Source organism: Leuresthes tenuis, unplaced genomic scaffold, assembly GCF_036924035.1.
Source record: "Leuresthes tenuis unplaced genomic scaffold, fLeuTen1.0.hap1 SCAF_16, whole genome shotgun sequence".
NCBI classification, from domain to species: Eukaryota; Metazoa; Chordata; class Actinopteri; order Atheriniformes; family Atherinopsidae; genus Leuresthes; species Leuresthes tenuis.
In genome coordinates, this window is record NW_027325370.1 from 23,795,905 (window position 1) to 23,820,449 (window position 24,545).

The 24,545-nt window shown below is 39.0% G+C and overlaps 3 protein-coding genes across 4 annotated transcripts; 1 reads left to right on the forward strand and 2 right to left on the reverse strand.

Annotated features, from left to right (window-relative positions):
* Positions 1 to 1,342: 1,342 nt before the first annotated feature.
* LOC140272256 (voltage-gated purine nucleotide uniporter SLC17A9-like) lies at positions 1,343 to 11,490 on the reverse strand. The gene is made up of 13 exons (XM_072367649.1): positions 11,282 to 11,490; positions 9,721 to 9,918; positions 9,448 to 9,587; positions 9,035 to 9,134; positions 8,825 to 8,949; positions 8,210 to 8,306; positions 8,021 to 8,117; positions 7,766 to 7,853; positions 7,652 to 7,686; positions 7,020 to 7,135; positions 2,621 to 2,676; positions 2,479 to 2,508; positions 1,343 to 1,767 (listed from the first exon to the last, which is right to left on the reverse strand). Exons 1-13 carry the CDS (start codon positions 11,404 to 11,406, stop codon positions 1,598 to 1,600), a joined length of 1,377 nt encoding a protein of 458 aa, XP_072223750.1. The 5' UTR covers positions 11,407 to 11,490; the 3' UTR covers positions 1,343 to 1,597.
* A 985-nt stretch (positions 11,491 to 12,475) lies between these two features.
* Positions 12,476 to 15,615, reverse strand: LOC140271864 (glucose-induced degradation protein 8-B homolog). 2 transcript variants are annotated; one of them, XM_072367175.1, is made up of 5 exons: positions 15,440 to 15,615; positions 14,969 to 15,096; positions 14,669 to 14,865; positions 14,193 to 14,390; positions 12,476 to 13,230 (listed from the first exon to the last, which is right to left on the reverse strand). In XM_072367175.1, the coding sequence occupies exons 2-5, from the start codon at positions 15,087 to 15,089 to the stop codon at positions 13,057 to 13,059; spliced, it is 690 nt and encodes a 229-aa protein (XP_072223276.1). In that variant the 5' UTR covers positions 15,090 to 15,096; positions 15,440 to 15,615; the 3' UTR covers positions 12,476 to 13,056. The 2 variants fall into 2 exon arrangements, with proteins under 2 accessions (XP_072223276.1, XP_072223275.1); XM_072367174.1 differs by having other exon boundaries at positions 15,413 to 15,614.
* Positions 15,616 to 18,704: 3,089 nt separating this feature from the next.
* Positions 18,705 to 22,809, forward strand: dnajc5aa (DnaJ (Hsp40) homolog, subfamily C, member 5aa). The gene is made up of 5 exons (XM_072367176.1): positions 18,705 to 18,860; positions 19,731 to 19,859; positions 19,954 to 20,167; positions 20,266 to 20,437; positions 20,526 to 22,809. Exons 2-5 carry the CDS (start codon positions 19,750 to 19,752, stop codon positions 20,627 to 20,629), a joined length of 600 nt encoding a protein of 199 aa, XP_072223277.1. The 5' UTR covers positions 18,705 to 18,860; positions 19,731 to 19,749; the 3' UTR covers positions 20,630 to 22,809.
* Positions 22,810 to 24,545: the final 1,736 nt, after the last annotated feature.

A 24,545-nucleotide genomic window follows, 5' to 3' on the forward strand; every position in this document is an offset into this window, starting at 1 on the left:
TCATTTGTTAACCTGTACCATGTAACAATTACCAGCAATCTGCATCAAGTTATTACGCATAATAAGTAGTAACAGTAGTGCTTGAAGGTTTGTGGATCACTCATCATTTTCTTTATTTCTACATAAATATAACCCAAAAATCCACAGTCCTAAACTTAATAAAGAAAACCCACTTAAAAAAAAACAGACAAAAATAAATAAATGTTAAAAGGGAGTTTTCTTCCCCAGTGTAGCCTTGTCAACTGAATTATCTACTGATAAAAAAAAGATAATATATTACATGTCTATGAATGACTGAGGTATCTCTCGAATTAACAATTGATTTGAAGGTGGAATTAAAACCAGATATTTTTATTTTTAGTTTGAGATTTTCAGCATGTTTGTGAAAGTGTGCCATGGCCCGAACATAGATTTATAAAGATATTAGAAAAACACAACTATATTCACTTATACTCATGTTGAAAAAGCTTTAAAAAAAAAAACATCTCATCCTTTGGTGAGATAAGAGTGGAGCTGCGTTTGTTGTTTCAGATTTTGCCTTTAGCTCTGACAATATCAGTCCAGAGATCAGGGTCAGTTTCAAGGTAGAGTACTTGTTCTTGCTGCCTGGTTTGGCTAATATAGCATGTTTAGATCCATTGTGATGTTGGTCCAAAGTAAGTCCATACTGCACCAAAGAATAGTGTCTGTAAAGTCATCGGCATGCTCATTATTTTGCTGCTCCATAGACTTCTTGATCAACAGATATTTCCCATCTTTTATAAATGGTAAAAATTCTTTTTCTAAGCCTCTTATTTTGAGGCTGTTTGAGAATTCTGGAGAGCGAGTGGAAGGAGGAAAAATTAATTTCACTCCAAAATACAATACTCCCGTGGCTGACACTCCCTCTGCTTGTTCAGTTCATTCGGTGTCAAGAGCAGTAAAACACATGGGAGCAGAAGAGACATGCATGCAGGTCACAAAAGTAAATAGAAGCATGGAGACCAAAAAAAAGTCTGTCTGCACACAATTTTTTTAAATATGGTGGTGAATGAGACCAAAACAGAAGATTTTTGGATTAAATTAGAAAGATTAAATTGTAAGAAAGACATTAAATTATTATCGTCTTTTTCCAGCTCTTTTTTTTTTTGCATCCGTTCAAGGATGGCTAAGTGCCACTGTATGTAAAGTTCCCTGAGTTTACATTTATTGTTAATAGGTATCAAACAAAAAATTTAATTGTAAACTCTGTGCAAATCAAACTTTCTTCATTAATTCCTGATGTAGTCATAATGTTTTGTTCAAAGCTGTTTTCATTTAGTCAACAGTGTTATTGAGAATGGCTTACAAAACTCTTCAGTTTTATGTACATAAAAATATATCATGTTTTAATTACTTAATTTAAAGTCTATAATATTTTCACATACCTGTGCAATCAGCAAAATTGTGATTTTCTCGTCAAACAGTGACAAATAAAGCTCAATACAGAACAGAACTACAAAACACTGTTCCATGCTGATATTTTGTCTGGCAAAAAACAATAGAAATGACAAAAATAATAAACACTTAGTAAATTTGAGGCTGACTGGGTGATCTTAAGTGTAATGCCCAGTCTGTGTCAAACCATAATAACCCGGCAGTAATCTGACAAGTCGACACGTTGAGCATCTCCAAAGATGAGGAAGATCCCAAGACCCGTGGCATTTACTAAGGTGATGAGGGAGAACACTGTGGCCCACGACAGGGTGACCTCGATCAGGTAACCTGACAGCGACACCAATACCAGTCCTGTGCAGCACAAAAGAACAACAGCCATCAGAGATTAGTTATTTCCTGTCCTTTTTAACCCCTAACCAGTCCAGAGTCTGGTTCTGTAGGCTGTAGCTCAGGAGGAAGAGCAGTCGCCCACCAATCGGAAGGTCGGTGGTTCGACTCTGGCTTCCCCAGGATACATGTCGAAGCGTCCTTGGGCAAGACACTGAACCCCACGTTGCTCCCCCAGTGTATCATTGGGGGTATGAATGTGTGTGAATGCTTAGAAAGCACGTAGTTATATCCTAAGACGTGCTGTATGAATGTGTGTGAGTGGGGTGAATGCGGCATGTAGTGAAGCGCTTTGAGTGGTCAGCTAGACTAGAAAAGCGCTATACAAGTACATTTACCATTTACCATTCTGCTGGAGGTTTCTTCCTGTTAAAAGGGAGTTTTTCCTCTTCACTGTTGCCTTGTGGATTCTCTGGCCTGGGGATTGAATCGAGGGGAAGATTCAACCCAATCCATTGGTTCCCTTAGATAGGCAGCCTTTTATGTATCGGAACTTTAGGACTAGATTTTAAATCTATTGAATTACTTTGGAATACAATTTGTTGGACTGGATTAAAGCGTTTTGAGATTGATTTTGTTGAGCTATAGATATCATTTATAAATAGAGATTGAAAATTAATTACAACTATTTGCATTCCTGAATTCTACATGCAACTTCAAACATTTGTTACGTACCCATAAAAGCGCCCATCATGTTCATAAAACCTGTTGCACAAAAAGAGAAAATGTGATAAAATACCAACAACAAAAATACTTTTGAAAAACCAAGAGCATTTCAATTTGATGAAACTGAAGCAAAGGCAGATTTTAAACTCACCGTAGAGAGCACCTGCACATGATGGAGCGAGATCTTGAACATTCACTGACACGCCACTGAAGCACAACAAGAAACAGCGAAATTTGCAGCAAATCTAACAAGATCAATTTAAGTTAATCATTTACAGCATGAAAATCTGACATGTAGATGAAAAAGCTGGTGATATCCTCCTTAAACTCTGAATTCCCTACAGAAAGCCTGGAGAACTATAGGTCAAGAACACTTTCAAAGATCACAGAAAGGTCTGGCGACTTGGACGCAAAAACTAATTTTGCACTGTATTTATATTTTTATGCCACTGTGCTATACATAACATGCTGCTACTCTGCAGACATGAGTAAAAGCCATAACTCACTGTGAACGTGTTAATGCAAATGTAAAGGAATACTCTACATCTGTCTTTCAAAGAGTTTCCATTTGCATCCATAAGCTTATATCTTATGCATTCAGTGTATCAGAAGTTCCAGTAATAACTGGAAGGTGAAAGGAAGGTGAAAGGCTCTGTCTGTGTTTGTTGTGAAGGGTGGGTTGGAAATGCCCCCATCCATAGGACGCAAGCAGTCACTGGAATGATAGATCCTAACCCATTGCCTTGACATTTACCAGATCCCAACCCAGTTTAACCTCTACAGGAGATTTTGGACCAACATGTTTTGTGAAGATTCACTGAAGATGCTCTGACTGCAACAACAATGACTGTTATTTCTCTGACAGCAAGTAGTTAAGAAAACACCTCATGTGATTTGTGGGACAGCTCATTTATCTTAAGAAGGAACTTTAAAGTCTAAACTGTGTCGAATCTGAGAACCTGTCGGCTTTATGACCATACTTTTGGTGTTTTATATACTTCAAATGAGGTTTTTACAGTTTAATTTTGCGCGTATCACTGGTCCCCTAACAACTATCAGTGACTTACTTTGATAATGAAGAAATCCTAAAGCTAAATCACCCATCACCCAAAATCCTAAACCCATCACCGACTAACATTTTGTGATGGTCTTCAGATGGACTGTATTAGAGTTTATATCTTTATGAAGTAAAGACAAAATATCTTTATGAAGTTTGTTTGTGTAACGCTTTGATGTCCTTATTTAAGAAAAAAACAAACAAAAGAAACTTATGTTGTGCATATTTTCATTTCCACAGATCAATAACAATTAGAAATAACTTTTTTTCCCCCACAAAAGCTTAATACTTTGGTTAAAGTGTCGAAATTTGAAAAATATTGTGACGATGTACGCTTTCTTTTAGTACTGCATAGCTGAACCGAGCAGTAGAAATAAAATAGAAAGAGTCTCAAGGGTTTACCTCTATCAGTTTTAAAGAAGATACAATAAAGTCACTGAAAAAAAATTACTCTCTGAAGTGGGATATTTAAGGCTTTTAATAGTTGTTGTGTATCGTCCACCTGGCCCTTATTCTGAGTTTCTGTCTGATTTCTCAGAGTTTTTATCCCAGTTAGTGCTGAGTACAGATAAATTGTAGTGGGTGACTTTAATATTCATGTAGATGTTGAAAATGACAGCCTAAATATTAACTTTAATGCTATATTAGACTCTATTGGATTTTCTCAAAGTGTTCACAGACCTACTCACTGCCTTAATCATACCATTGCCCTTGTGCTGACTTATGGCATTGAGAGTGAACAGTTAACAGTGTTCCCTCATAACCCTGTCTTGTCTGACCAATTTTAATAACTTTTGAATTTACATTACTTGACTACACGGTTTTTGAGAAGAATTCTACATATAGAAGGTGTCTGTCAGAGAATGCTGTAACCAGATTTAAAGAGTTGGTTTCATCATCCTTTTCTTCACTGCCATGTGCTGATATGACAGAGGACGGCTACCTAAATTTTACTCCAGTAGAACTTGACTCTCTTGTTGACAGCACTATAGCTTCAATGCGTACAACACTGGACAATGTTGCCCCTCTGAAAAGGAAGGTAATCAGTCAGAAGAGGTTGGCTCCTTGGTATAATTCACAGCTGCGTGCGTTAAAGCAGACTGCAAGAAAGCTGGAGAGACAGTGGCATTCCTCTAATTTAGAAGAGTCTCAATTAGTCTGGAAAGATAGTTTAATAACGTATAAGAAAGCACTTCGTAAAGCTAGAACTGCTTATTATTCATTATTGATAGAAGAGAATAAGAATAATCCCAGGTTTCTTTTCAGCACTGTTGCCAGGCTGACAAAGAGTCCGAGCTCTGTTGAGCCATGTATTCCTTTAACTCTCAGCAGTGATGATTTCATGAGATTCTTCATCAATAAAATTGTTTCTATCAGAGAGAAGATTAATGGTTGTTGATAGGATATGTACCTCAGACTTTTAAGGTTGCTGTAATTAAACCTTTACTTAAAAAACCTACTCTTGATTCAGAAGTGTTGGCTAATTATCGACCTATATCCAATCTTCCTTTTTTGTCTAAAGTTCTTGAAAAAATAGTTGCAGTTCAACTTTGTGATCATTTACATAGAAATAATCTGTTTGAAGAGTTTCAGTCAGGATTCAGAGTGCATCATAGCACAGAAACAGCACTGGTGAAAGTTACCAATGATCTCCTGTTAGCTTCTGATAGCGGACTTGTTTCTGTGCTTGTCCTGTTGGATCTCAGTGCTGCATTTGATACGATCGATCACAGCATTCTGTTACAGAGACTTGAACATGTTATTGGGATTAAAGGAACTGCATTACGCTGGTTTAAGTCATATTTATCTGATAGATTCCAGTTTGTTCTTGTAAATGAAGAATCTTCCTCACACGTTGGAGTAAGTCATGGAGTTCCTCAGGGTTCTGTGCTTGGACCGATTCTTTTTACTTTATACATGCTTCCATTAGGTAACATTATCAGACAGCGTGGCATAAATTTCCATTGTTATGCTGATGATACTCAGCTGTACTTATCTATGAAACCAGATGAAACCAATAGGTTGGTCAGACTACAAGCCTGTCTTAAAGACATAAAGACCTGGATGACTCAGAACTGTCTGCTTTTAAATTCAGACAAAACTGAAGTTGTTCTCTTTGGACCTGAGCGCTTCAGGGAGAAATTGTCTAGTTATATAGTTACTCTAGATGGTATTTCCTTGGCTTCTAGTTCTACAGTGAGGAACCTTGGAGTTATTTTTTACCAGAATTTATCATTTGACGCACATATAAAACTGGTTCCTCGGACTGCCTTCTTTTACCTTCGTAATATTGCTAAAATCAGGAACATCCTGTCTCGGGGTGATGCAGAGAAACTAGTTCATGCATTTGTTACTTCAAGATTGGACTACTGTAATTCCTTATTATTGGGCTGTCCCACATATTCTCTGAAAAGCCTCAAGCTGATCCAAAATGCTGCAGCCAGAGTTCTGATGAGAACTAACAGGAGAGATCATGTTTCTCCAGTTTTAGCTTCTCTTCATTGGCTCCCTGTTAAATTCAGAATAGAATTTAAGATTCTTCTTCTCACATATAAAGCTCTTAATGACCGAGCTCCATCATATCTTAAAGATTTAATTGTAAGGTATTTTCCTAACAGAGCACTTCGCTCCCAAACTGCAGGTTTACTTGTTGTTCCCAGAGTTTCTAAAACTAGAATGGGAGGTAGAGCCTTCAGTTATCAGGCCCCTCTCTTGTGGAATAAGCTGCCAGTAAATGTTCGGGAAGCAGACACTCTTTCCACTTTTAAGATTAGGCTTAAAACTTTCCTTTTCGATAAAGCTTATAGTTAGGGATGGCTCAGGTAATCCTGAAACATCCCATAGTTAAGCTGCTATAGGCTTAGACTGCTGGGGGACCTCATCTGTCACACCTTTCCTCACTTTGCTCTCTTTTTCCCCCTGTTTAATTTCTCAATTGATTTTATGTACATGTGACATTATTGTGGTTATTAACTTGTGTTCCAACAGGTATTCTTTGAATGGCGTTATGGTGTTTTTCCCCCCTCTTTTCCCTCTTTTCTGTCTTCTCAAACCCCAGCTGGTCGAGGCGGATGGCCACCCTTCCTGAGTCTGGTTCTGCCAGAGGTTTCTTCCTGTTAAAAGGGAGTCGTTCCTTTCCACAGTCGCCACAGGCACGCTCAGGACGGGAGATTGGACTGAAGACAAGTTTCGGTTGGTTTCCTTAGCTAGGATATTAATTTTTGAATTGGCTCTATGTGAATTAATTGGATTATGATTACAATGAATTGAATTCCAATTGGCTTGAATTGGACTATATTACTTAAGTGCCTTGAGATGACAATTGTTGTAATCTGGCGTTATATAAATAAAATTTAATTGAATTGAATTGAATAGATATATAATATGCTCTAGAAATTCAATGATGGTCATACTGTGCATTTCATTTCTGTCACAGTAACTGTAAGTTGCAGCATCTTAGCAAACACAAAATATTTTTACTGATGCAACTCACCCGCCGGTAAAGGTCATGACACCAACAGCACCAGAAATGAAGATCACAGCAGAGGTAAATGTGACACCTCCGGACAGCGGTAAAATAAACATACTGGATATGCCCATAGCACAAAACTGAGGAGGAAGAGAATGAAGGAAAGGTGAGATATCGATGGGCAAATTCCCCTGCATTAAAAATAGAACTTCTGGACATAAAAACACCTTCAATTCAGACTAATGTAAGATAAAAAGCTTTTGTTTGTCAGTAATCATTTATGAATTCCATGCATGTACCAACCTGCAGTTTAACACTTATGTATTAATGATCGCAAGCCCAATTTCTAAATAAAATGGGACACTGTCTAAGGCATAAACAAATTGAGAAAGAAATCATATCAACATTTGATGTCATCTCTGTACTTTTTTTCAGTTAAATATGGGATTTGAATTATTTGCAATCATAGCAAACTGCTTTTATTCACATTTTGTGTGGCGTCCCAGCTTTCCTGTAGAAACAGGGTTGAACATAACCTAATGTGGGAAGCTTCTGAACTTGCAGTGGCATGTTTGAAATACACCGCAAAAATTCCAGCAAGAACACTTTGATCAGTAGGAAATGCACAAGTATGACAACTGAGTTCCAGCACTTACCTGCATTATCTTTCTCACAGCTGCTACACTGTATCCTAAAATAAAAACAGAAGTTGTGAATATGTCATTTTTCTAACTAAAGAAAACTAAAAGAATATTGACACCTTTATATACCTCTGGTAATTAGGAAATCAGACATAAATCCTCCACCAAGTGCTGATGGAATTGCAGTTAGCCATGGAATGACATTATACACCCATGCCTGCAGGGGTTGATACAGACATACTTTCAAATTTAGGGATGAAAAATAGGTTTAAATGTGAAATTGAAAAAAATGCATCAGACTTCAAGATGTCAGTAGTTTAGTGATGTGTTTAAAATACAGTGCTTCATGTTTACTGTTTAAATAACAGCATATGGTGGACGTACCGTGGCATTGGGAAATGATTCTTTAAAATATGTTGGTAACCATGATAAAAGAGTGTAGGACGTGCTGCATATGCACATGTGAGCAAACACCATGGCGCTTTAAGAAGAGACAACAGACAGAGACTTGGAGTCAGGCTAACACATTCACATAATCATGAAATAGTAAACAATGAATGATCAAAAACGTACCAGACAGAGGGCTTTTTAAAAAGACTTAGCCAGTGCTTGCTTGACAAACTTGATTTTGAGTCATTTTCTGTTTCCAACTGCTTTGGGGTAATGTCATCTAAGCCGTGCCGAAAGTACAGTGATAAGAGGTATAAAACACAACAATGGAAGCAGTTCAGAAAGCATGTTTTACAAAATACATTTTTAGGACAAATAATGCAAAATTACATAAAGAAGAAAATATTTTTCTTTCTTTCTTATCATATTCTGTGTTATTCTTTCTAATTTGTTTTGTGCAATTTTGCTGGGTTTTGCATGTCAGGGTATAACTGCAAAAACACAAAGAAATTTTAGAGAGCACTCTAAAAGAGAACCTAGAAAATGTCTAAATGAACATAAGAAATGTGTGTACTTCAGTGTCCATATATCATTCAAATATACTTTTTTTTCCATTCTGTTATATATGTTACAATACTCTTCTGTTTCCTGTTTTATTCTTTTGTTTTCTGATATGTCGTTATGTTTGCTTGTTGGGTATATTGTGGTGTCTCAATACTCTGCCTAGATCATTTAGAGCATCACAGTTACAACTTATGATCTCTGTGATATTTAGGGAAGAATGACCGACAACTGTACCTTTCAATAAACAGAACCAAACTACAAGCGCCCATAGTCCAGACAGGAAACCGGTACTGTAGAACAGGCTTTCCCATCCGTATCGGTCTAGCATGAGGGATCCCATCCCACCTGCTAACAATGTCCTGAACAAAACAAAAAAGTGTCATTAGAGATTAATGTTTTCTTACAGTTTGTGTGTACTAGTGTATAAATGTGTGAACAGCCTACCCAAGATGACTGCCGCTGTGCATGGTGCTCATTAGGAACCCTCTCTCCCCCTCCACTACTCGCTGTGAGCACAGGCTTGCCAAAGATGGAAAAAAAACACCTGAAAGACATTATGTGGATTCATTTGACTTCCATGAGCTGCAACAATTTAGTTCCAGTTTATGAGCAAAAAACCCCTAAAACTGACAAATGAGGTGGTAGGAAACTAAGTTTGGTCAGAGTGGGACAAGTGGCTCCGCTTCTGTTCAAGTGTTTTTATCCTAACCTAGAGCTTTGGTTTACTGTGCACATTTAAGGGTGGTTTCAATCTTCTCATCTTACTCTTGCCAAGAAAGTCAACGGGCTCGTCTGCAAATACCTTGAATTTCTTCTGTCTGGGCGTATTTCATCCAAGTAATTGTTTCAATACTCACCCTGAATTAGTCCCATCATGACTCTGGCTACAGTCACGAGAGCAAGGGTGTGAGAGCCAAGCTGTGCCAGCAAAGGAGTACTGGCTGTGATCAGAGCCCATGAGGCTGCAGAGATAAACAGCACACGCTCTCCACCCATTCTAAGAAACAAGAAATATTGAGTGTAATCGGGAAAAATCCACTTCTGTCCTCAAGACAAACAGGTGATGAAGGTAACCAATTCATTGTCGAAGTGAAGTCATGCATGCTTTACTGGACAAATTGCTTACTTACTTGTCACTGACGTGCCCTCCCAGGATCTGAGTGAAACAGTATCCCCAGAAGAATCCACCCAGTACAAGCCCAGAGTCTATTTTACTCCAGTGAAAAGTGGCTGCCATTGAGACCGCACAGACTGGTAAGGTCATCCGGGCACAATAGAGAAGGCAGGTGCCAATAAACAGCACTGTGATCCATTTTCGAGCCTGGCATCTGTAAACAATGTTTCCTTAGTGACATGTGTCCAAAAAAATTGCATCTGGCCACCAAAAAAATGCACAGCTGTTACTAAAGAATAGAAAGAGTTTAAGGACAGATATGTCACCAGTATTAAAGATGCAGAAGTCTGTAGCGTTTGCTAGAAGTTCCATGAGCCTGCATTTTAGAGTAAAGCAAATGTTGACGCTGTACTTACATTTTTTTACCACCTTTGCGTAGTCTATCAGCATGCTAACATGATAGCACTCAATGCAAAGTGTCAGAAGCGCAATTAAATCTAGAAGAAGTAGTAATTTTGGATCTCTGAATGTCAACTAAATTTCACACGGTGTTTCTTAATGCAATCATATGTTCAATGTAGCAGAACCAGGATTGCTTTAACAGCTTCAGCGTCACCACTGAATTTAAATATCTTGTAAAGATTACAGTACCGGTGCCCTACAGGACTGATGATCAAAGTCCCGTCCCGTCAAAAATGTTTCATTCTTATGTTTGGTCAGTGGTCAACATGATCAGGTGCCACACGCACAGACTGAATGAGGATGCCCCAAAGACGACAAAAATAAATAATGTATCTTTATGATACAGCAGTGCTTTTATTAAACAAGAAACCTGAGCGCTTTACACAATGGATAGCAAAAAAGGGACGTATTTGACACATTTGGCCGGGCAGAGGGGTTGACATACACGGATGAAAAAAAACGTGCATCTCTGATCGGATCTGGTCTCCTGCGGCTGGAGGTGATGAAGCGTCAGAAATGCTTTGGTTACTAATCCAGAGAGTCGGTGTCTCTGGTTTATAACAAGCAAAAAAAAAAAGCAAAACATGAAAAATACTTCCGAGTTTGTTCGTTGGTTGGTTCGACATTTTGAGCAGTAGTGAACACAAAAAGTGATTTCCTGTTTGTCGGAGCGTTTCCGTGTCCCGAAGGTGAAGTTGGGTTCTATCATTTTATTCGAGACGCTTTTTTAATACACATAAAAAGAAAGAAAAACATATTGTCAATGTGTCTGTTTTGAGACAATATTTCAGAGCATTAGACACCGTGTAAAAACCCACACGAAGAGCCGAGAACACAGAAATAAGTTCTGAAGCGCATAGTGCCAAAACTCGTGGCTCCGGACTGAAAGCGCCTGAAATACGAGACTGACCTGTTCAGGTGACAATGCCTCAAGAAGAAAATGCAACGAGTGCATAGTTTACATTCTGTTCATCCTCGCTGTGTACATGTGCATTAAGGACTGTCCCGAAATCGATGTAATTTGTTGAGCGTTATTTACTCTCCTTTAGCTCAACCAGATAAGAAGTAAAAACGGAATTCATTGCCGCACTCTTGGTTTAACAGCTCAGTCTTACCGTGGCCACAGGTTTCCACCGCCCCGCTCTTCTTTGATCGATTCATTGGATTTGTCGATGGTCGGATCCAGCAGAGAACCACTCGGGTCTTTTTTCCCCTCTCCTGCTGTGTGCTTTTTAGCCATTCAAGAGAACACCGACGCTCTCCCTGTTGTCAGAGCAGCTCTTCTGCCTAAAGAGATGTTCCTCATGTCATCACGAAACCGGCCGAACTGTTCAAACTTGTTGGCACACAATTCAGTCACCCGTGGATTTGATTTACATTACTGACAGTCCAGACGACTAAGATGTGCTGTCACTGGGTGCTAGATTTGCATATCTTCTCTAAAAAAGGACATAGGCGTGTTCGGCTGAGTTCATCCCGCATCGGGTAACTCTTACTGAAGATCTCGCCCAGGTCTTTTGTACACAAACACACTCACGACAGAAAGTGGATCAGCAGGATTCACAAAAGTTTGGTTTATTTCAAACAAATCCGATCTTAAAAATGTGGACTGACAAAAGGCAGGCGAGCAGTTTGGGTCTTGCTGTGGGTCGAAGCCAACTTCTCCAAAGAGAAAATTCAAAAGAAATGACAACTTAGCAGCGACTCTTAAATATAAGGAAACTAAACAGGCGACAGTAAACAACTTTTTCCTCACAGAGGAGAAAAAAGGAAACACGTACATGCAGAAAATCTGAAAACACTAAACAGTTTTAAAAATGGACGAATTAAAGCAGTCTCCTAAATACCTGCCAGAGTTAAATTCCATGAACTTTGGATCATTAATAAGAAAACCAAAGCAGTTGGTTCCAGCCTGAATGAATTACAAATATGAAACATTTAACTAGACCGAAGCCCGATTTGTTAAAGCAGCACTTTTTCTCAGAGCCCCGCATCCATCAGCAGAAGTCCACTGTAACCTCACACTCCTGTAATATGATACCAAACACAATCTTCTGTGGCGTATTGGGAGCAGTGTTCATTGTGATGCTCAGAACAGGATCAGCTTGAAATCCGTCAGTCCGGACTGGTTTCACCTCTGAGCACACGGAGTGATGGAATTTATGAGCGAGCTCATCCGACAGATAAACCGTGTGGGTACAGTCTAACGTCCCGGCTTGAGAAGCACAAGGCAGATTTTTATAGCAAATAGACAAAACTCCTTGCAAATAAAATGAGAAAATACACCAATTAAAAGTATTTTACATTAATAAAAGTGTAGCTTTCCATTTATTTGAAAAATAGTCACGTTTAGTTGGTGAAACTTCATATTTCAAATTCACTTGCCGACTTACACCATCCACCAACTCAATCTAATCACATCTTCAGCAAACGAGGGCACTTATCACGTCTCTCAGAGCTCCCCTCTGACACGGGGGAGTTCAGACTTCAGCCCCACACACAGTAACACACACACATCGTTCATGAACACCATCAGCTCTCACTGGCAAACTAAAGTACTGTCTGTGGCAAACGGTCACAATAAATAATACTGACGGCTTTAAAAAGACAAAATATAAAACGGCGTATTTGAATTTTGTTGTCGCAGAGCTCCATCTAAAAACCCAGGATCTGTAATCAAACAGAACAATTCTGTCACTTTGCAAATACAGCAATTTACAGATTGCACAACAAGTCTTACCTGTCATATATGAAACATGAAGGAAAGAAAGAAAAAAGTAGCATCTGGTTTTTTTTGTTTTTTTACATATATGTTACCCGGCTTTCACACAGTCACTGACTGATCATAAATTAAGGGGACGTGGAAGTTGGTTGTTCGTCTCTGTTCTGTTCACTTGGGGTCCTCGATGGTGCCCGTGCTCAGGTCCGTCATTTTGGGATATTTCACCTTCTTCTGGTCCAGCTCATTCTGAGCCCACAGCAGCAGCTTCAGGAGTTTAGCCAGTTTGGGCGTCGACTCCCTGTTTTCATAGTCCAGCACAGCTTGGTTCACCTCGCTCCACACCTGTTCATCAAGATATGAATTAAACAAATTTCTCAACAAAAACTATTTATGACCTACCCTCACTGTGTCCCTTGTGTTTACCTCACACGCTTCTGCCAAACAAGCAACAACTCAATAACCCAGTTTGAGACCTCAGTTTATCTCGTTTCACACAGCAGGACACACAAATGAGGCAAATCTGACACACCAGACCTGCTGAACACTGCCTACAAAGGACAGTCTCACTCCAAGTAAATGCTGACACGGTTTTGGAGGAGCACATATAATTGCAATTAATGATTAAATTGTCATTGTTTTATAATAGGTTTTCTTACAATTCAATCATTCACATAACCCCCATTAAGTATAACAGCCATTTATTGGAACCGAATATGTCAGTTTTCCTTTTAGAGTCTCGAAAACAAAAACTTCTGTAGATATATCATGTCCACAGTAGAGGACAAGGGCGCAGAGGGATAACATAAATTAAACTGAAACAACACATTACTAGACCACAAATGTGCCTCCTTTGAGTGTTACTGAAAAACAGTTTCTTGATCCTGCTCTTGCCCGCTCCCAGCTTCATTCCTTAACTCCATTATTGTTATAAGCAACTAAATAACCACCTGATGCTAAACCATTTTATTTTGTGACTGTACATAGAGATATTTTTTGAAAAGCTTTAACCCCTGCAACATTTGCATCGGGAATTCTAGTTAAATTTAACTTTTTTCATAGTTACTGTAATGGTTAGGCAAAGTGCCCCTACCTCCCCTGTGCCCTGGTATCCTTAGAACCTTTTGGTCTGAAAGCACCTATTCCTTTTCCTTATTACAGATCCAACAAACCAAGTTACAAATGTTAAAGCACCCAACTCATGGCTGCCCACATCTCAGATATTTTTCCCATGTTGCAGTGAGATAGTTGAGCAAAACCAATTCATTCCAATCATCACATTAACAATACCACAAAGACCCGCCTACCTTTTGCCGCTGCATCATGTTGAGCAGATCTCCGAAGGGCGACTCCTCTGGGTTGTCGAAGGCCAGGAGGGCTAGCGTTCGCTCCATTTCAGTCAGACACTCTCGGCTCTCCTCCCCCTGCTCTGCAAGTTGTGTCTGAGCGAATTCAAGCGCTGACTCAGTCTCTCTTAGTCTGATTAACTCAATCAAATGTTGCTGCTGCAAGTGGGGAAACACAGAAGTTAATGGTGATGAAAAAGTATATTATTGACTGTAGGCTGCCTGAGTCAAATATGGGATAAAATGTTCATTTCAAAATTAGGAGGACTCACTACACTGCTGTTTTGCAAGTCTGTGAAAGTCAAACTTATAGTCTGATCTGTTCACCCTTTATTCATACAACTAACATAAACTTCATAAGCATTAAAAAAAAAAAAAAACTTTCCTTCATGCAGAGACACATGCTAAAACCAGAAGAAAATGCTGTGCGAATGTACCTGCAGATGAAAATACAGGTATCGATTGGTATCAAGCAGTTCTGGATGTAGGCTGTTAATAAGTGCAATCGCTTCCTGTATCTGGCCCTTCAGTATCATCTCTCTGATCTTTATCCTTTCATCCAAAGAGTCCAGGTCCACACTCGGCTCGATCCCAGACTCCATTCGAAACTTCTCTGCCGCCTCTTTGAAGCCCTCTTCAACCATATAAAACAGACAAGTGCAAAGAAATTCAAACTAGGTCAGTCAGTGGGTTAAATATTCTGCTTACAGTCACGGTTTGCAAGCTGGATGCCTCACCTGTCACCAGGTAATTCATAATGAGTCGGTTCATGTCCGCCCTCTGTATGTGAACATTGTTTAATTTGTCCATCCACTCCTCTTTTGTGATGTCCTCTGGCTTTTCAGCATAACTCATCATTGGTATCCTGACAAGAAGGGAAACGTGTGGAACGTGACAAGACTGACACAGCTTGGTCGCTGTCTGTACCTACACGAACAGCAACGTTACAACAACTTATATGGGAATATATTGATAATCAAATGCACACAGGGATATGAGATAATGCAGAATAAAAAAATACAAAAAACAATAACAACTTCTGCTAATATAATCGCGGTTAAAGACTTGCAGGCGCCACTAAAAATAATTAGGAAATTCACCGAAGCTTCCAAAACAAACCCATTTCCACCAAAGCAACAACACCGGCTAGTTAGCAGAGTGTGTACGTTTTCTCAATTTACCGTGCAAACACAAAGCCCCGCGATTACCCTTTCACGCAGGATGGAAAAGTAAGTAGTTTTTCAGCAATGTGCAGTCCTCGTGGTGCTTTTGTAATATCAACAATAATAAAAACTGTAAACCGCAAGCACACGATCAAGCTTTTCGCAGCTAGCTAACTAACCAAGCTAACGTGATAACCTCGCGATAGGTATGTCAACCCTGTGAGTTCTTCTATTGGAGAAGGCTGTGACGTCATGGTTGCTGAGGGATAGTGAGAGTCAGTACAGTTAGTGAACCAATTACAACATGCAGATTTAAATGGGGGGGGTTGTAACTCAATGAGAAGAAATTCTTCTCCAATTTATACATATAATATATTCTTAGCTAATTCGTACATTTAACTTTAATTAACTTTTGTACTGCAAGTTTTTACAGTAAGTCGTGTACATGGTGTACGAACAAGTAACCTCAAAAAACAAGACACACAAAGTGAAGGAGACATGAAACAACCATAAATCATTTTAGAATTAAATTTGAGGACTAGCAAAATGTCACACAGACCTAATTTAGTTTATAAAATGTTGAATTTAAAAAGTGGTTAATGAAAGATTAATCTGTGTTATGTCTCTATGTGGTTATTGTGCACCACGTCTTTGAGTCAATCAGGAGATTCATATTTCTTCATGTTTATTTTTGATCTCTTTGTGGTCATAGCTGTAACTGGGTGGGGTTTTCTCAGATTTTGGTTTTCATGTCTTTTCAGTGTTGTATCCTCCAGGTCTTTTTGGTGGTTTCATCTCTCTCTGAGATACATTTTACATTCCTTGGATAGGACCAAAAGCCCCTGACTTTCAGTTCCCTGGGCTTGTATCCTGTATGCAGGTTTATAAATAGATAAAACAGATTTTCTCTTTTCAAAAAATAAAGCCAGATGAAAGTCCATGAATATTAATTTGATTTTATATGTGTTATAGTCACTCGGAAGTTTGTAACTCTGGAAATATGGTGCCAAAACCATTGTGCCAGATTATTATTTACACCATGATGATAATAATAATGGGGGAAAAATTGGGGCACTGTCTTGACTGCAAGTCTGACAATGTTTGCATGGATTTCAAATTTCCATTTGAGATATTTAGTCAATGAAACAAAAACAAACAAAAAATAAAAACTCCTATCTCAGATAATCTCCCTAAACTAGACCACAACCCTTTCTATCCTCTGAAGTGAGCCAAAATGGTGGAATTAAATAGCAATTTATTCTGTTCTTAAACAGTTCAAGGTTTCACAGATAAGGTCAAGACTCTGCTGGTTTGTTCTTTTTGCAATGCAGATATGGTAGCCATGGAACAGATTTCGTCATCTTTTCCCTCCCATCTAATAGTTTGGAAAAACAGCGGAAACAGAAGAACTTAACTGACTTTACTATGTAATGAACACAACATCTATTATGTACAGTAACAGCCAAGTTTGTGACACCTGAAATATGTTTATAGCAAGTTTAAGTAAACAGTATTTAGATTGAGTTTAGATTTTTTTAAAAATAGACCATTTTGAAGATGAGTAAAATTTGTTTTTAGATAATGTGCAGTGTTCAGTAAAGAAGAAAAAAGGACAGTACAGTCTTTATCTCAGCCTGGTAAGATGGATGAATGTGCAGTTTGATTTTATTTCTCTCTCTTTCAGCAAGCTGAAGGAATAATCAGAGTACACTGAAAGGGAATCCTTAATAAAATGGTATGAGAGTTCAAGAAGTGGTTTAATGAGGATGTATGTGTTTGAACACAGTTTAGGTCACAGTTAAACATCTTTTGGGAAGTATGGATTTACCAGCAGCACTCGATGCAAATCACAAGCATCCATCTAACCTCCATATCTCTCTCTTCATCCCTCCCTTCAAATTACAGAGCAGGATGTAAATCATGAGGTGTGGCACTTTCTGGTATGATTTGTGTAGATTAGACCACATACGATTTAGGAACTGACAGCACATGCATCTCTCCTGTTTGCCCCATAATTCAGTGCCCCGATGGATTTATATTGCTAATTTACTTCGTGAACACAGCAGACAACCCACAGATGGAGTTTATAACAATACACACGTTTCCACTGTTTGATGGTTCATCCCAGATGCCTCTGAGCCCAAAGAAGTTGACACCACATCTAGACAAGGTTAACGTGAGGTTTTAAGAGAGGTTTTCCCCCATAATCACTTACCCATTCTGTTAAATAAGTTGCTGATGGATGACAGTTCATGATGCAATGCCATGTGAGGGATCAGAGATCACAGTGTCAAACTTAAAGCTTCTGCCTTTGCCCTTTGGACAGTGCAATTCCTTCAAGTTTCCTGAATTGGGTAAAGATACCATGCACTCAAAGAACAAATTTAAACAAAATGTTCACTGAGGAACATTGTCTTTTAAACATTTCAGAGATTTTCTCATACGTTTGTTGACAAACTGTAGATCTTCAGCCTATATTTGCTCCTCAAAGATAAGATAATATCATATTTATTCCCATATATACCTTATAACTAGCCCTAAAATACCCTCATTCCTGATTTTTCTATAGAACGTGTTGCAAAAATTATGTGCAATCCCAGTTTTATAAAAACTTCGGACACTGTGTAAAATGTAAATAAAAACCGAATGCAATGATTTGTAAATCCCACAAACCAATTTCTAGTCACAACAGAAAATAGAAAACAACTCAAATGTTGAAAGTGAAACATTTGACCTTTTCATGAAAATGATTTGCTTATCTTGAAATTGATGGCAAGAACACGTCTCAAAGAAGTTGGGACAGGACCATGTTTTCTAATGTGTAGCATCACCTCTTATTTAACAACAGTCTGTAAAGGTCTTGGAACTGAGGAGACCAGTTGTTGGACCTTTGCGATAGGAATGTTGCCCCATTCTTCTTTGGCACAGGACTCTAAATGCTCAACAGTCTTGGGTCTTCTTTGATCTATTTAGTGTTTCATGATGCACCAAATTTTAAAGATGGTGAAAGGTCTGGACTGCAGGTAGGCCAGACTCTTCTACAACATGCTGTGGTAAACAGAATTTTATTCTCAGATTCAATGCAATTTCCGTGGAGCTCTGTCATTAGAGTCAAACATTTATCAAAATAGATATGACGGGTTTGTCTTGAATTGAAAGTTTGTTCTAAATGCTATGGTTATGTGCACAAATGATGCAAAAAATATAGCCTTTTAATTTTTCACGTGATGAGTTTTAAAGTTTCAGCGTCACGCCTCTCTCGTCTCTCTCTGTGCACGCGCACGTCATGTCGCCGTGGGGTATCGGGGGGCGGAGTCGACGGACTGCTGCATCTGTCCATGGTCGTGAAGTAAGAGCTAGAGAGGGTCCTGGTACGTGCGAGATGCGGCCATAGTCACGCTACACTGTCCAAAATCAGACCGTTCCTGGATCGTTCGTTTTGCAGCGCATCAGAACCGACTGAAAGGTGAGCCATCGCGTGCGTCTCGATCCTTTCTTTTTCCTCCAAACCCTGGCCTTTGCCCTTGAAAATTCCTGCTGACGATCCATCCCTGCCTTGCATCAAGAACAGGCCGGGAAGCAAACCAACATGGATGCTGTGCGCTGTAGCAGTGCAGCTGATGATGCTTGCTCAGAGATTATGCCCCTTAGCAGCGCACTCGTGGTATCTAATCCTTCTTGTAGACAATCTACACACGGAGTCGTCAAGAGATGAAAATTGACAGCCGCCTCTTAGATGAATGAGTTTTGAGTAAAAATATGAAAAAATAAAAAAATAATAAGAATGAAGTGGCTTCACATAGACCAGCCGCTTTTAATTTCTGTCGCGATGACACACTTTTGGAGGAAGCGTTATTCTAGCGAAATGACTTAACCGTTTTTTTTCTTTTTCTTTTTTTAATACACGCTGCATCATTTTTTTATAAACCTGCCCCGTTGTTACTGGTCTGTCTGCAGGGATGTCAGCTTCTCATTCATTTACTTAAAGCAGCGTAGGCACCATTGGCCCTGCCAAAATGCCACACTATCAGTATAATCAACTAGAAGGGTTTATGTCACTGCTGCAACCTGCCTGAAAATCTGCAATAAAAGATGCAATTAATCTTATCAGTCCAGCAGTTAGCCCCTCGTGGACCTCCCTTTTTTTGTATATTTTCTCACAGAGCTGCTTGTCAGTACGATAGTGTTTGATGGAGACGACACAGGAGCAGCTGTTGCCTGCAGTTAGGAGTATCCAGCTTTCAGTCCCACAGGCCCTTACTTGTGCGTGTCCTGATAAACAGGTTTCTGAAGCACAACATACAGTTAATTTCAGTTTTCTCATTTCTGTGTCCAGCCTGTGGACGTGAGGCATCATGGCTGAGCACCAGAGACAGCGTTCTCTGTCCACTGCCGGGGAGTCTCTCTACCTCGTGTTGGGAGTGGAAAAGGTGGCCACAACGGACGATATTAAGAGATCTTACAGGTGAGGCTTCACTTCTGTGACTTGCTTGCAGAAAAGTCTGATTGCTATCCGTCGTCATTATAATCTCTGTTATTCAATTGTTTTTCTGCAACAGGAAACTGGCGCTAAAGTTCCACCCTGACAAGAACCCTGACAATCCAGAGGCTGCAGATAAGTTCAAGGAGATAAACAATGCCCATGCGATTCTGAATGACCCCACAAAGCGTAATATTTATGACAAATATGGCTCTCTGGGACTATATGTGGCTGAGCAGTTTGGAGAGGAGAACGTTAACACTTACTTTGTCCTTTCAAGCTGGTGGGCAAAGGTGAGAGAAGAGAAAAGTCTGTACCTATTACTCTCTGCTCTGTTGTAACTGTAACTAACATTTGTAGTCTTGATTTTCAACACTCTGTTTGCTTGCAGGCGCTGTTTGTATTCTGCGGCCTGGCCACAGGATGCTACTTCTGTTGCTGCCTGTGCTGCTGCTGTAACTGCTGCTGTGGGAAATGTAAACCCCGGCCTCGGGAGGGCCAGGAGCAGGACTTCTACGTGTCCCCCGAGGACCTGGAGGCTCAGCTGCAATCTGATGAGAGAGGTGAGTCTGAGCAACTCCTGTCACACACTTGGTCGGAAGGCCAGCGACGGGACGATCGCTTTAAATGTGGTTGTTGTTTTCCAAACAGAGGTTGGCGGTGACCCCATAGTGCTGCAGCCATCAGCAACAGAGACAACCCAGTTAACATCGGACGGGCACTACTCCTACAATACCGACACCGGCTTTAACTAACCTTCCGTTCCCGTCAGTCTTGGCCCGGGGTCCTGCCTGCTTCCCTGCTCCACTTTTAGTGAGATGAAAGAAGGAGGCAATCCATCTTTCCACTACAGAAAGAGAGCCATGCAGAGGAGAGGGACTAGTAAGCATGGCCTATGAAAGGAACTAATAAAGTCACATCCCTTGCACCCCTCCCTGATCGTATTTCCCTCAGCACAAGAAGAAAAGAGAAACGACTCAGTTGTTTCCCTTTTATTTCTTCTTTTGTATTCCTTAGCCTTTAATCGCACAGTTCGCCTGCTCAACTTCCCCCATCCCATAGTCTGCATCATGGTGTAGCATGCACTGTGTAGAAAACATTGTCTCCAGATTTTCTTTACACCTTGGCAACATTTTTCCTTAGCAAGATTTGTAATATATGTGCAGTAATGTTCGAACGAGTTCAGCTCGGAAGGAGAAGGATGGGTAACGTTTACAAAGGTGTTTTATGATGAGGGATCGGAGTGCGAGGGGAAGTGCGTTTGTTGGCGTTAGGTGTTAGGTGCCATCATTAAACCTTCAAGAACTGAGTTGTCACCCACATTTTACACTTTACACTTCTGTTTTGCAATCAATATTTTTTCAGCAGAACATGCCACCTGCTGTCGTCAGAACCGCAGTATGTTTTTGGCACTGTACGTGTTTGTCTTTTCGTGTGCTCCCCTAAGGTGCAGAGCTTTATTTGCAGACTGTTTGCAGGTCAGTTTAAGCTTTTCTCCCCTTTTGAAAATCGTGTCATTGCAGGACACAGATTTATTTCCTAGACTTGCTGCAGCAGGTCATTCTCATGATAATTTCAAGAAAACTTTTACATTTCGGTACAAATATGATATGGTATGCTTCGATGCTAATAGTCTTAGTACATGTTATTGCTAATTTGCCATATCATCTGCGACAATTTTACAGTTGTGCTGGATGCACAAATTAGAAAGAATCTCAGACAAAACAGTGACATTTATGTGATTTAGAATGCATTACTAAAGGAGATTTTATTTATTTACTCAATTATTTTTTTAGTTTGGTGAAACATTTGGCTCTTGGTATCCAGTCAAGCTGCTGATGTGTCTTCTTTATTGTCAGATAATTTTTTGTGGTAAAACACCACAGCTAATTAAGACTCAGTGAAGCTCTCTATTTCTGTAACTTTAGTTGTTTGTTACATGAAGCCAAGGAGCTCCAGTTCATCCAGCTGACTCGGATCAGCGTCGCTAAAAGGCAGATATAACAGGTCTCCATCAGCTGCAGTGCAGAGTGCGACATGTTTTAATGTGTTAGGACGTTAATATGATGTGAAAAAAGCAAATGTCACACTCTTCCTCAAGGATTATTATTCTCATCATGTTCTTTTTTTTGTGTATGTGTTTTGAGCCGAAGTCCGATGGGTCTGATATTCTGTCCGATGCTGTGATCATTTATCTTTGTCGACTTTTTTGAATCAATGTAGAGTGAGGAGCTCGTTGGGCATATCGTGTGTGAGCCAGTGCTACAGGCAGCTCTGAGAGAAAGAGATTTTTCAAACCACTCAATTTGCATATATTGCCACACATATTTGCCATAAATCGCCATGAGCATCTTTGCCATTTTTTCTTAACTGCTAACAATGTGTTTCAATGGTTTACAATTGGTGAGCCCCTGTAGCCCACCCTCTGCTATTAATGGTATGGATGTTGACCTCTGTGGCCCTTGTATGATGTTTCCTGTAACCTTTGATGAAAAATAGACGTTCCTGTCATGGCTTTTTCATTGAGATACTGAAAAATGCTACTGTAAATGTTCTAAGTTGAATGCACTGTGTGTTAAAAAAATTATACTGGATCAATGATCAGGAAATGACTACATAAAAAGATTTACATCGTATACAGTGTAACTATAGTGAAATGGTTATATGATGCATTTTCAGAATTTAATTTATTTCATACTCTTGTCATCTTTCAACGGGTGATTTCCTATCATCTTAAGTGGTATGGTGTTGTAATGTAACCATTAAATTTAGCCAGGAATGGGTTTAATGGTTAAGGTCGCTTGTACATACACTTGGCCCATATAAAATATAAACCTTAACGTTTATGTTGTAGCATGGTAATCGTTTGTCTGGAAGAAAACAAGTGGATCATTGATCTAATTTGCTGTTGTTGAATAAATGTTCCTCAACATTTTGACTCATGTCCTTAACAGGCAACATGTTTTTTTTGGGTTTAAAAAAAAAAAAATTCTGTTTTGTCTGTTTATTTGAACCATCACCAGTTTCATTAGTTTGGAGGGATCTAGGTAGAGGATGTATTTAGTTTTTTGTTAAGTTAAAGTATTAATGCCACATATACCATAAAAATTATAACGGAAATTAAGTTGAAGAGTCTTGTTCAGACAACAGACCTTTGTCATTATTGTTGTTTTTGACATACTGTGTCAGTATATTAGCACTTTTTGTGCATTAATTTTACTTTCTTGTAGCTGTAAGAGAACACATTTGTATAGGACTGTGTCTGGCATAAAACGTTACTTTTTTTTTTAAAAAGAAGGTAAGATTCTTAAAATAGGAAGAAATCTTTATCTCAGTAAGCAGGATCCAACAGTGACACTTTCTCAGTGCCCATTTTGTCAGACAAACTATTGAAAACATAAAGTTATCAAGAGAAACAACAAAGTTTCTAGTTAATTTCATATCAATGATAGAAATATCTTGGTTATCATTTTAAAATGAGGCGTCATATTTTATGTGCGTCACTTTTACTGTGTTACACATGCATTATAGCAAGGTGTCATATTCCCCATAGAGATGTAGAAGTAAAACTGCTGCATGAAAAATAAAACTCTCACGGAATAAGGAGAATAATATTATTATAAATAATAATAGAATAAAAAGCTTTACTCGTGCTTCAGTAAATATGCTTTGTTACATTGCACCTCCACTGGAATTATTAAGGCTCTGTTTGACACAAAAACACTGATGAGCTGTGATTAGTGATTGTGATTGGTGGTAATATCCATGGAGCACATTTGCATATATACATTTCCTCTACCTAAGTTATGGTTGAAACGATGAGACTTTATGATCATTTTACCTATGCACATGCAAGTACAAATACCACAGCATTAAAAAAATACACGAAAACTCTACACAAGCACATGCCGGCATCAACTTTCCTAATGGAAGCAAGAGATATAATTATACAGATTGATGCAATAATATATAAATCACTTTAAAGTTGGTAGTGGTCAATTTCAGCTATATCATCATGTATTGTTAACACACTTCTATATATAACGTCCTGGCAAAAAGTATGAACCTGCCCAGGAACTTTGTGATTTTAGTATATCAGACTAAAATGTGATGCAAAAATTAGGTCTTTGAGAAATGTAGCATATATGAAAATTACATGTGAGTCTCAAAAGAAGAAAATATTTGGCAAATTGGTTATTGTTTTTGCGAAATTTGTAACGTGATCTGTCAGCGAGTGTTGTTGACGCATTTCCCAGAGAAAAACACAAATCTGACAATATATGGGGAACTCCCACCACAGACTCTGTGTAGAGGAGATGCAGCTTTGTGTGTGTGGCAGTGTGTTTTACCAGCAGATGGAGACAGGTCTTCACTTTACTAAAGTAGCTTACTTTGGTGAGGATTTTCTTTCCATTCAAGAGTCTGTGTAATCGTCATCACAAGTGTTTTGCACTAATTGAGAATGTCAGGTACGCTTACTTTGGCCATGTCATAGTTTCCTAATTATAGGCTTAATTATTTACTGTTGCTCGGTGTTATGTAAGTGTCTTTGGTACTTTAGTAAAGGATCTAAAAAAATATCCAACTTTTACTGGCCTACTCTTAGTATGTATCACATAATATTCTTGACTTTAGGGTTTTCCGTGTGTTATCCAAGAGGCATGTGTAAAA